Genomic DNA, 11,142 nt, shown 5'->3' with positions numbered 1-11,142 from the left:
AGGGTCCCCAGTGAAGGAGTTAGAGAAAGGACCAATGGAGCTGAGGGGTTTGCAGCCCCTTAGGACAATATGAACTAAGTAGTACCCTCACAGCTCCCAGGGTCTCAACCACCAACTAAAGACTACACATGGAGGGGTCTGATTGTTCAGGCAACATGTGTATAGTAGAGGATTGCAAATTCAATCATCAATAGGAGGAGAGGACCTCGGCCCTGTGAAGGTTCTGTGCCCTAGTGTAGGGGAATGCCAGGGCCAGAAAGTGGGAGAGGGCGGGGTGGCAGGCATGGGGAAGTGGGAGGGAACAGGGGTTTGTTTTTGTTGTTTTTGTTTTGTTTCTTTGTTTTTTGGAGGGGAAACTGGGAATGGAGAAATTTACATGTAAATAAAGAAAATGTCTAAAAGAAAAAAAAAAGTGACGTTACATGGCCACTTGGAGTCATTATCTAATGGGTACTGAGGCCAGACCTGATTGCAAAGGTAAACAACTTTGGATGCCTTTAAATCAGGCTCTAGGTTTGAGATTTTCCAGGAGGCATCCCAGTGAGGAGCCTGGAGGTATGGTTGAAGACGCGATACCCATCAGGTGAGAGAGATTAAAGTATTCTTACCAGCATCTCAAGAACAAATTAATAATGATAGATTAATCTTACCATGACCACAGTGGTAGTAGATCAGTGAAATATTGGAACAAGCAACCAGTCTAGGTTACCAAGTCATCACACAGAAGCTAGTGGCTGAGAGCTGATGCCAGAGCTGTGTCCCCAGGGCCCATGGGAGAATGGTTTACCAGCAGTGTGGCATGAGAAAGAAATCAAGAGAAAAAAAAGACAGAAAGAAAGAAAGAAAGGCAGGAAGAAAGGCAGGAAGAAAGAAAGAAAGAAAGAAAGAAAGAAAGAAAGAAAGAAAGAAAGAAAGAAAGAAAGAAAGGCAGGCAGAAAGAAAGAAAGAAAGAAAGAAAGAAAGAAAGAAAGAAAGAAAGAAAGAAAGAAAGAAAGAAAGAAAGAGAGGGAGGAAGGAAGGAAGGAAGAAAGGAAGGAAGGAAGGAAGGAAGGAAGGAAGAAAGAAAGAAAGAAAGGAAGAAAGGAAGAAAGAAAACACTTCCCAGACAGTGAGGGGAAGAGGGTTCACCCTAGGGTACAAGTCCTAAAATGAGGAGTCAGCTAGAAGGCTGGTCATATAGACCATGGATAAATCCACCCCTTAGAAGACCCATAGAGGGTGACCTGTCCTCTCCTGGTATCAGGGACCCTGTCTGTCAACTGGGAGAGAAAGCTTACCAGTCCACCAATGTTTGCATAGAGTTTAGCAATCTAGTGGCTGGAATGTGAGCCTGTGTAGTAGGCATACTTGTCAGGATGAGGTTCGTTCACCCCATGTGGCTTAACCCATGTGGCAGTGGCCACTCCTTGCAGTGGTAGGTTCCACCCCCTGTGTAGCAGCAGAGCTGCGAACCTGTCTAGGCCTACACATGGTGGGGGGAGGGCATAAATGAGGCTCGAGGCTCAGCAACAATGTTAGAATATGCAGAGCAGTCCCAGACAAACTACATCAAGCCACAGGTCTCATGTGAAAGGTTTTATTGGCAAAGGCGGCCTCTGTGAGGGGGCTGGAGGGAGAAGAGGAAGAGAAGGGTACAAGGGAGAGAGGGATGAATCTTTTATCTGGGCCATGATGTATTGCACATGCAAAGGAACATGTGGCAGGTGCCATGGCAGCAGATGCAGGAGCTGCTCTGTCCACCAGAGATGACGTGTCTCGTCACTGGGTCTGAGAGCTGGCTGACACTTCTAGCTGTCCAGTGATGTACCTGATGCCAAAAGAGAAGAGTGAGAAAATGGAGCCATTGGGTGTGTGTGACTCAGACAGGCTCAGGACAGCTGAAAAGAAAGAGAAAAAGGGGGAGAGAAGAGGAAGCTGAGAGACACAGGAGCATGTACTTAGAGACCCTTATTCAACATTTTTGTACATGGGTCACTTGTTCTCAAGGCTAGAAGTGGCTCACATCAGATGTGGTAGCACATGTAGAAACTAACAACATGACCACTCCATGGCATGGTTAAGGAGAAAGTTTTTATTGTAGATATAAGAGAGAGAACACCCAGAGGCATCTGGAAGAGTCCGGATCAAAGAAAGGAAGAAGTAGGCTGAACATGGCCAACAGACTGGACTTGAGAGAGGCAGATGGGGGAGGGGAGGAAGAAGGAGAGGGGGAGAAACATAGAGACAGAGAGAGAGCAGGGGATGGGGGTGGGGGGAGAGACAAAGAGAGAATGAGTATATCAAAAATAGCAGGGTTATAAGGAGAATGAGTAGTTGTGGGGAAGGACACCAGGGAGCTGGAGGGAGTCTGGGTAGGGGAGGCGGTGAGAAGAGCTGGTAGCTTGGACTTTGAAATGTATAACCAGTACTTGTAGTCCTGAGAGAGCCTGGAGGCCAATATGGGCTTTGGTATGCTAATAGGCACCACAGGTGGCCATTTAATCCTTCTGCCACTGATAAGGGAAAATGCCTCCTTCGCCTAGAAGGGAACTGACTTCACAAGTTTCTGAGGAATATTGGCTTTTATCTCTCCACCAGAAGTCCTCCTACAATCCAGGCCTGCCTTTGGAGTTTGGGGGATCAGAATTCCCTTTGGACCTAACAGCACACACCTGTAATCCCAGCATGTGGGAGGTGGAGGTAAAAATAAAAAACCAGCAATTTGAGATCATTTACAGCTAACACAGCAAATTCAAGGTCATGAATACATGAAACCCTATCTCAAAAACCCAGAGGGAAGATGTGCAAAACAGCTCAGTGGGTAAAAGCACCTGTCACCAAGTCTGACAACCGGAGTTTGATCCCTGGACCCTACTTGGTAGTTGAAGTTGGGAACCAGACTCCTACAAATTCTCCTCTGACTTCCACACACATATAAACACACATGTACGTACATACATACATACATACATACATACATACATACATACATATTTCATCTAAAAATCTGAGGAAAAAAGGAGAAGGATGAGGAAGAAGAAAAAGAGATGAAGAGGAAGCTGTAAAGGGTACTTAGTTTAGTTTCCTTTACCAACTTTTGCTGAAGCTTGGTTCCCTGAATTTTGCAAAAATTATCCATGGTAATAGGACTCTGTACCCATACTGTTTGCAAGATATGTACTCTAGGTAGGATAGTAACAATAGCCACCACTTATTGAGAGCACATTTATGCAAAGCTTAGAGCTTTACATAAATTATCTCATTTAATCCTCACAACAACCCTGCCAGGTAGACCTTATTATTTTCTTCAATTTGGAAATGATGAAACCTGAGACACAGACTGCTTAATTAGTTCAGTACAGTCATCCAGCAATAAGTGACTGACCGTGTCAACAATCAAAACCCAGGTTCATCTCATCCAACACCCATGCTCCTAACGACGAAAGCTGCAACCCCACAAGATAGACTCTGTTCATAGCAGCCATCAGGGTCATAAGGAAAGCTTTCAAAAGTGCAAATCCCCTGTCCCACATAACACATACTCACTTTTTTTAAAAAATGAAAACTGGAAGCCAAAGTCTATAAGCTCCATGGATGGTTCCTACATTCTCAGAAGTATTCTTAGGAAGTATTGCTAATTGAGCTCTCTGTCATTGGTTTTCACCCATGTTGGGATTCATACTCTTCACTAATGATAAGAAAGCCTAGATTGTTTGAGAGGAAGGAGCTTCTTGGGGCCTTAAGAAGACCTGGTAGATGAGGATGGTATACCGAGTCTGTATTCTAAGCAAGCTCCCTAGGCAAGTCTTATCTCCTTTGTGAGTTGCAGCTAAAAATATCCCAATTGCTGCCCTGGGCTCTCTTTTGATTCTAGCAATTATTCTATAATTCATAAAATGGATATTAATATGCCTACCTGCAAGAGTTCTTATGAAAGTTAGATCCTGCACCAGGTAAGGTAACAATGGCTTAACAAACAGTGGCTGACCACAAAAAATCTTCTCTCACATTAAAGTTCCATGAGAGGTAGTCTTGAACCAGCTTGAGTCCCTTAATCATTAGACTAGAAGACCCTTGTACTTGTGTGTCCTCCCTTCCATCATTAATATAAAGCCTCTTGGTACAAAATGGCTACAGAATCTGCAGCTACTGAATACAGTTTTGAGTAAGAAAAGAGAAGTGAAGTTGTACATCCCAGCCAAGTCAGATTCCATTAAGATTTTTAGAAGGTCCTTAAAACACTATCTGCTTCTATTGCCTTAACCAGAACTTTATCAAAGGTTATACCTAGAAACCAAACTCTCTTAACTCTATCATTGTCTCCTCATGGGGCAAGGAGTGTCTCCTTCAGACAGACCATAGAGACTGAGTCAGGGCATGCCACTTATTCTACTTAACCATCAGAATATTTCTGTTACAAGAAAATCTGCTTTAAAGGAGTACTAAGGAATAGAAAGGAAGCTACTGTAGGACATTGCAGATCATATTCTGAACCCTGAGGCTGTAATGTTTGCTGGAAAAACCTGTTTCTAGTTATGGTGTGGCTCAGCCCTTACCACACAACTTTATGGTGTGGCTGGAATGCAGACATGCCCTTAGCACACACCTTTAATCCAAACAATGAAGATAAAGTTAGTTTGTAGAAGGAAGCACCCATGTTTGAAAGTGATGACTAATTGAGTGGCAGACAAAGTGATAAATCAGAGAAAGATTTGATAGAATATGGCATGCCCATCTCTCACGAGAAGAGAAGAGAAAGGGAATCTAATTAAGAGAGAAGTGCAGAAAGAAAAAAAAGAAGAAGAGAGAGGAAGCAATTTCATCAGGAGAGTTTTACAGAGTTAGGTAGAAGAGAGAACAAGTTAGACACAGGTAAAGAAAGAATGAGCAAGAGAATGAGAAGGAGCCAGAAGATTAGAACAGATTGCTAGAGTTAGTCTGAGTTCAAGCAGAGAAAGTCAAGAGAGGCAGAAAGAGAAGCAAGATTGAATCAGTCTGCTTGGAGATGAGTTTGATCCAAAACAGCCAAGTTTACCAGGCAGCCAGAGATCCGAAGGAACTAGGAAGAGGTGAGCTTATTCAGCTGCAAGTCTCAGAGGCCGAAAAACATTCTAAGCCTGAATTAGATTGTACAGAGCCTAGAAGCTTCCAGGACCAGCCCTAGGTTAGCAGACAGAGGCAAAAAGCCTCCAAGACAACAATTCAGGAAAGTGAAGTTACATGTACAGGCAACTAAGTTGGTAAAATGTATGCCTTGCAAGCAAGAAGACCAAGGTTGATCCTCAGGACCCATATAAATAAGCTGGGCATAATGGTGTACACTTGTAATTCCTGTCCTGGGAAGGTAGAGATGGGTTGATTCCCAGAGCTTGCTGACCAGCCGACCTGGCCTATTAGGTAAGATTTAGACCACTGAGACTAGTCCCAAAAAACAAGTGAAGCACTGCCTTACAAGCACGAGAACCAGAGTTTGAATGCTCAGAATCCATGTAAAACCCAGACAGGAATGACAACACTTAGGAGACAAAGTGAATGCCCAGAGCAAGATGGCTATCCAGACTAGCCAAAACTATGAGCTTGAGGTTCCTAAAGAGACTCTGCCTCAATGTATTAGGTGTAAAGCAGTTGAGAAAGACACTTGATATCAACCTTGGAGCTCAACATACATACATGTGCACCACATGTACAGACACATATGCAATCACAACAGACACATGAGCAAAAATCAAGGTGGAGGACTTTGATAAAAGTTGTCATCAAAGCCAAACTGAACTGTTACTAATAGCAAATTTCAAGTGACTTTCAACAAAGCCAAAAACAATAACAACAAAAACCAAAACAAAACTAAAATCAAAAAAGGAGAGGGAAGGGGAAGCAGTAAGGCAGACAGAGGACAAACTGGACAAAATAAAACTAACGGTCCAAGCAACTATTTTTCTCACATTGGAAAAAAAAATGATGACAAGAAATCACTTGCCATGACAGCCTAAGAACATGAAGCTAAGACCCAGCAACCCCCCACCTCACCTCACCCTCTGTGGGGCAGTGGGCTGTTCGTGTATATGTGTGTATGTGTGTGTGTAGTATCCAGGGAAGTAAAAGACGCAAAAGATCTACTCTGTTGTCTGAGCCTTTTGTTCTAAGAGTTGTAACACTTGGGAAGAGGTCTGCTCTCCCAAAACTCTGGCCTGAAGCTGCCCTGCACTCCTCACTGGCTAGTCGGCCTGTCGGCCCAGCCCAACCCGACTCAGTGCAGGGCAGTGCAGAGAAACATAGCGGCCTGGAAGATACAACAGAGACAGCTCTAGAGGCCTGTGCTCGCTAGAACTCTTGCACCAAGCCGGGCCTGAGATCTCCAAGGAAAAACTCCAGCACTCAGGCCCACAACACCACGCACCCCCCCAAAAAAATAATGAAGATCCCTAAAGAGAAAACTGTGAGAGAGGGAGGATGTAGTCACATCAAAAGGGAGAAGTGACCATGTAGGACACAAATGATCCAAAAAACTCAACCAAGCATGTGCATCTGACATGTGCTAAAAGCTTAATAAGCCATAGTTACCAGATAAGTGAATGGCTCACCCAAGATTACAGCTCACCATCCATTCAAAAGTTTCCAGGAGGCCTACTCTATTCCAGGCTCAGTGCTCGATTCCACAGGTATTGCAGTAAGCAAGACAACTGAAATCTTTGCCTTGCTGTGTCAGTCACAACTACAACAAAAGAAACCTGAAAAAAAAAAAAACATACACACAACTTAAAAGGGGAAAGTTTATTTTGGCTCAAAGTTACGAAGTCACTCAGATCTCATTTCTCAACTGTAGTGAGGCAGAGTATCATGGGAGAGAGCATGCGGTGGAAATTTTGGTTCCCATGATCTCAGAGAATTCTTTCTTCTTATACTTAACCCAGACCCTGAGAAAGGAAATATTACTGTTGAAAATTATAGTCATGCACACAGATAACAGTGAGTTTAGTATATCCTGAAAAAAAATGTGTTTTGAGCCTTGTATTTTCCAAGTTCTTGCTCACATATGGCCCTACAGTGTTGGTACATGAAAGAATGGAGGAGAATGGTAGTCAGTAGAGACCAGGAAAGACAGATGGAAAGGAAGGATGGACAGAAATTAGGTAGGGGATGCCAAAGAACTCCAGGGAGGAAAGATAGACAACTGGTCGACCTCCTTACTCAACTACTGCAGGTGGAGACAAATTCTAGCATCGTATAATAGGCTTGCATAGGAAGCAACATAAGAAATAGATCCCATAAAGTCATTGCTGCCTTCAAGTCAATGGACTCACATGAAAAAAATTCCCCTCTAGTCTCGGGTCATGAAAAATTAGGATTCCTTTGATTTATTACTTTGTCTAAATAAAATCTAGAATTTTGTAACTGGTGACATTTACCTCCTTGGCTGTTCAAGATTGGACCCAAATATGAACTGGCACAGATCTCCTTGGGCTAATGCCATGCTGTAGTTATTTTTTTTCTTGTCCTCTATTTTTGCCAATTCTTTTCTCTTTTTTATCTTATTCTTTCATATGTTCCATGCTTTTGTAATTTCTATCGAAGCACCAGTTGATCACACACATAAACTTCTTGCTCAGACTGCTAACAGACTGCAGTACATGTGCCATCTAGTGGTGAGAAAGAGCAACTGACAGGATAACTGGGGATTTGGGATTTTTTTTTTTTTTTATTTTGTTTTTGTTTCTGGTTTTTTTTCTTCCCTTTATGTTTTCTGGGAAGTCCAGCATTTGGATGCGGAATGTGCTGGCTGTGGTGGTTCTTACCCTATCTGTATAGACACTGTGGATCAGTAAGAAGGCTTCCTAGTTTGGGCAGTCCTAGACCCTTGAGCACCCAAGGCATATGGGCTAGACTGATAGCCCCAGAGGCTTACCGCTTAAAGCCCTGAAGGTTGCATGCCAATTGCCCAGGCTTTAGAAGACAGAAAGCTATGGCTCTGGATGGACCCGTTGGAGGCTTACTACTCTGGGCTTTAGAGCCACTTGGCAGCTACGTCATCCTTGGCTTCCAACAGCCATGAACAGAACAACAGCACCTGATACATATTCTAGTACCTGGAAGGGCCTTGAGTGCTGGGAATCTCAGCTCCTACAATGCTTACTGTTACAGCTCTCCAGCCAAGGGTGTCGGCACCCTTAGCCCATGAGGGTTGAACAGTTCCCGGAACCCTTAGCACCCACATTAAAAAAAAAAAAAAAAACAAGCTGGGTCTATTGGCATTCATTTGTAATTCCAGTGCTGGGAACAGAGGCAGAGGCAGAAGCAGAGGCCGGTAGATCCAGGCAGCTCACTGGTCAGCCAGCCTAACCAAATAGGTGTGTTCCAGGTCAGTAGGAGGCTCTGTCTCAAAAGAAAAAGTGTGCTGAGGAAAGACATCAAAATTGACTTCTGATGTAAGCACACACACACACACACACACATACACACTAAATACGGCAAGAAAAAACCATTCAAGAGAAGCATTTAATGGGCCCAATGTTCCAACACAAGGAGCATCTCTCAGCTGTCTAGCATAGTGCGGCCTGCAAATGTAGTAGGGCAGTGAGAGTGTTCACATCAATCAGAGCCCAGTCCTTCAAGGATTGCAAACACAAGCTTTCATTTGCATCACGGACTGACAAGATGGATGCAAACACCCTTGCCACACCTTCTAATGACTATATAAGTGGACTGGCCAGCTCTTTTTTTTTTTTTTTTTTAAGTCAACAGAAAGATTCTCTCACAGAGCACCCTCTGGTGCTACACATAAGGCCCATCAAAAGGCCTCTATGTGATGACCCTGACCTTTATTATTAGAGGAGCAGACTGAGCTGGTGACAGGAAGAGGGGACAGTTGGAGACAGCAGAAATGGTAAAAGCAGCAGTGGCCGCCATGAGGGGATAGATGAGTTCTGAAGCACTGCTGGAAATGGAAATAACGAAGATGAAAACTGCTACACAGCAGCCAAGGGCAGAATCAATAGGGAGCAGAGTTGGCGGAGACAATGAAAGACAGCAGAAGCGTAGAGAAGGCAGGGCCGATGGTAGCACAGTCAAAAGAATGCTTGCCTTGCCTGCACAAAGCCCTTGGTGCGGACCAGGATGCCATATAGCATATAGGCAGGCAGGATGGTACATGCCTATAATCTCAGAACACGGAGGGTAGATGCAGGAGGCTCAGAAACCCAGTATCATCTTCGCCTAAGTATTGAGTTCAAAGCCAGCTTGGGCTAGATAGGACTTTGTCTCAAAAAAAAAAAAACAAAATAAAATACAGGACACTAACTGGCTAGAGAGAAAAACTGCAGGCCCTAACCATTAGACTACCTGGGAGCTGCCAACTCTTAAGATCAAAGCCTGAAGAACTATAATATCAGCCACTATTAGCTGGGAGTCCAACACTTAAGGCCCACACAGGAGCTGGAGTACCAACAGGCCCTGCCTATGCCTTCTGCTCACTGCTATCAGAAGCCAAAGATTCCAATAGCTGCCATGTGTCAGGGTTGCCAGTAGTTAAAACCCAGAGACATACATCCAGCTTCCAAAGCCTAAAGCGATAGTCCCCTAGCTCTTAGGACCTGGAGCTATGAAACCCTTGGCTCTGCCAAACTGAACCCTGGGCCTCAGGCACTGGCAGAGTTTCTACGAGGACACTCACAGCTCCTAAGTGAAGCGAAAGAGCCCAGCCAGAAACTGTAACCAGAGACTGTAGCCAGAGATCAGGAATGCCTTCCTCTGCTTTGTCTGTGAACTGAAGATTAATAGGAGTCTAAGCACTGTCGAGGAGCAAGCGACTGAGTGGCTCAAGCCCAAGACCATTAGAGTATAAAGAAGTAGATAAAATATAGTGAAGCCTCGCATCTGAGCAAGGCAGTGTCAGTGCAAGGGTTCAGTGGAAGGTGTCAGAGTCAGCAATGCAAACAGCCGGACTTAGGCAAATGATCACTTGGAAGTTGTTTAGAAAATTCCTTTCCTGGCAGGATATCAATGCATCTCTCCTCCTCCTCCTAGGATCCTAAAAACAAACCAAAGTGCCATTCCATCCAAGTTCCTCCTGGGAGCCAATGAATGCACTGGGTTTACTTACAGAGAATAGGTGAAGGGCTACAGGGCAGGGTTGAGAGTGAGCCCAGAGCAACCTGCACGGAAGATGTGCACTGCACATGGGTGATGACTCCCCAGCAGCTGGAGGGATGCGGTCCCCTTCCTTTAACTCCAGCAGCTCTGCAGAGACAAGGCCAAGGGCAATTAGGGCAGAATCACAGGTAACTGGGGGAAGCGGTTGGAAACAGAGTCCAGTGACCCCCATCCCCTCCTTCTATAAGGAAATGTCAACAGTGTCAAGCCCTGCTATGGCGATCTGATGCAAGCAGGCACAGCCAAGATGATGAAAAAGGTGGCTGTGTTGTTCAGAGGATGGCACAGTACAACAGTTGTTTAAGGTGATTCATTTGTGGGCATGACCAGCTAAATGTTAAATATGAATGATATTTTATTTTATATTATTTAAATATTTTAATTTAAAATGTTTTTTTTAATTTTTTAAATGTTAATAACTACCTCATGTAATGAAGTCTAATGTCTTCATTTTACTCTCAAGAAAATAGGAATTCATAAGCAATGAGCACCTTGTTCAAGGACATAGAGCCTGTCAGTCACAGGTCCAGGCTGACTCCTGAGTCAATCCTCTTCGCATAGCAGCATGCTGCCCCTAATCATAAGTAGCAGGTGTTCATTTGGGCTTTCATTTTACACACAAGATTTCAAAATAAATCATATCATCCCATAAAACTGCAAAGAATTACTCACTGGGTCCGCAGCTGTCCCTTCCTATGCAATCCCAAAATGTCAAAATTGAAGAGATGGCTACGGAGCCCCGGTTTCATTAAGCTTCACTGAAAAGCTAAGACTCATCAGTTCAAAATGTGCAGGAAAGACTTTAGAAGCCAACTGTAGTAAATGAGAGGGCCTCAGCCTATGAGACAAGAAAGATAAATTCCTCCGTCTGCCATGTTAACCCAGCAATTGCTCTGGGCCAGGGTCCAGGTAGGATGGATAGAAGAGCAGCAGGTCACAACTGTGCGCTGGCCATCTCCTGAGCCTCATACATCTCTTTCTCTCTCTCTCTCTCTCTCTCTCTCTCTCTCTCTCTCT

At 44.1% G+C, this 11,142-nt stretch overlaps 1 protein-coding gene across 1 annotated transcript in view; it reads right to left on the bottom strand.

The window, feature by feature from the left end:
* The window catches only part of LOC116091828, a 45,850-nt gene that overhangs the window by 32,227 nt on the left and 2,481 nt on the right, over positions 1-11,142 (bottom strand). The window contains exon 2 of the mRNA XM_031373279.1: positions 10,076-10,306. Within this exon, the coding sequence (XP_031229139.1) occupies positions 10,076-10,306 (231 nt within the window). The remainder of the gene's footprint in view (positions 1-10,075; positions 10,307-11,142) is intronic.

Source organism: Mastomys coucha, unplaced genomic scaffold (assembly GCF_008632895.1).
Source record: "Mastomys coucha isolate ucsf_1 unplaced genomic scaffold, UCSF_Mcou_1 pScaffold15, whole genome shotgun sequence".
In the NCBI taxonomy this organism is placed as follows: Eukaryota; Metazoa; Chordata; class Mammalia; order Rodentia; family Muridae; genus Mastomys; species Mastomys coucha.
Note: the sequence above shows the minus strand (reverse complement) of the source record. Positions and strands in the feature narration are given on the sequence as shown.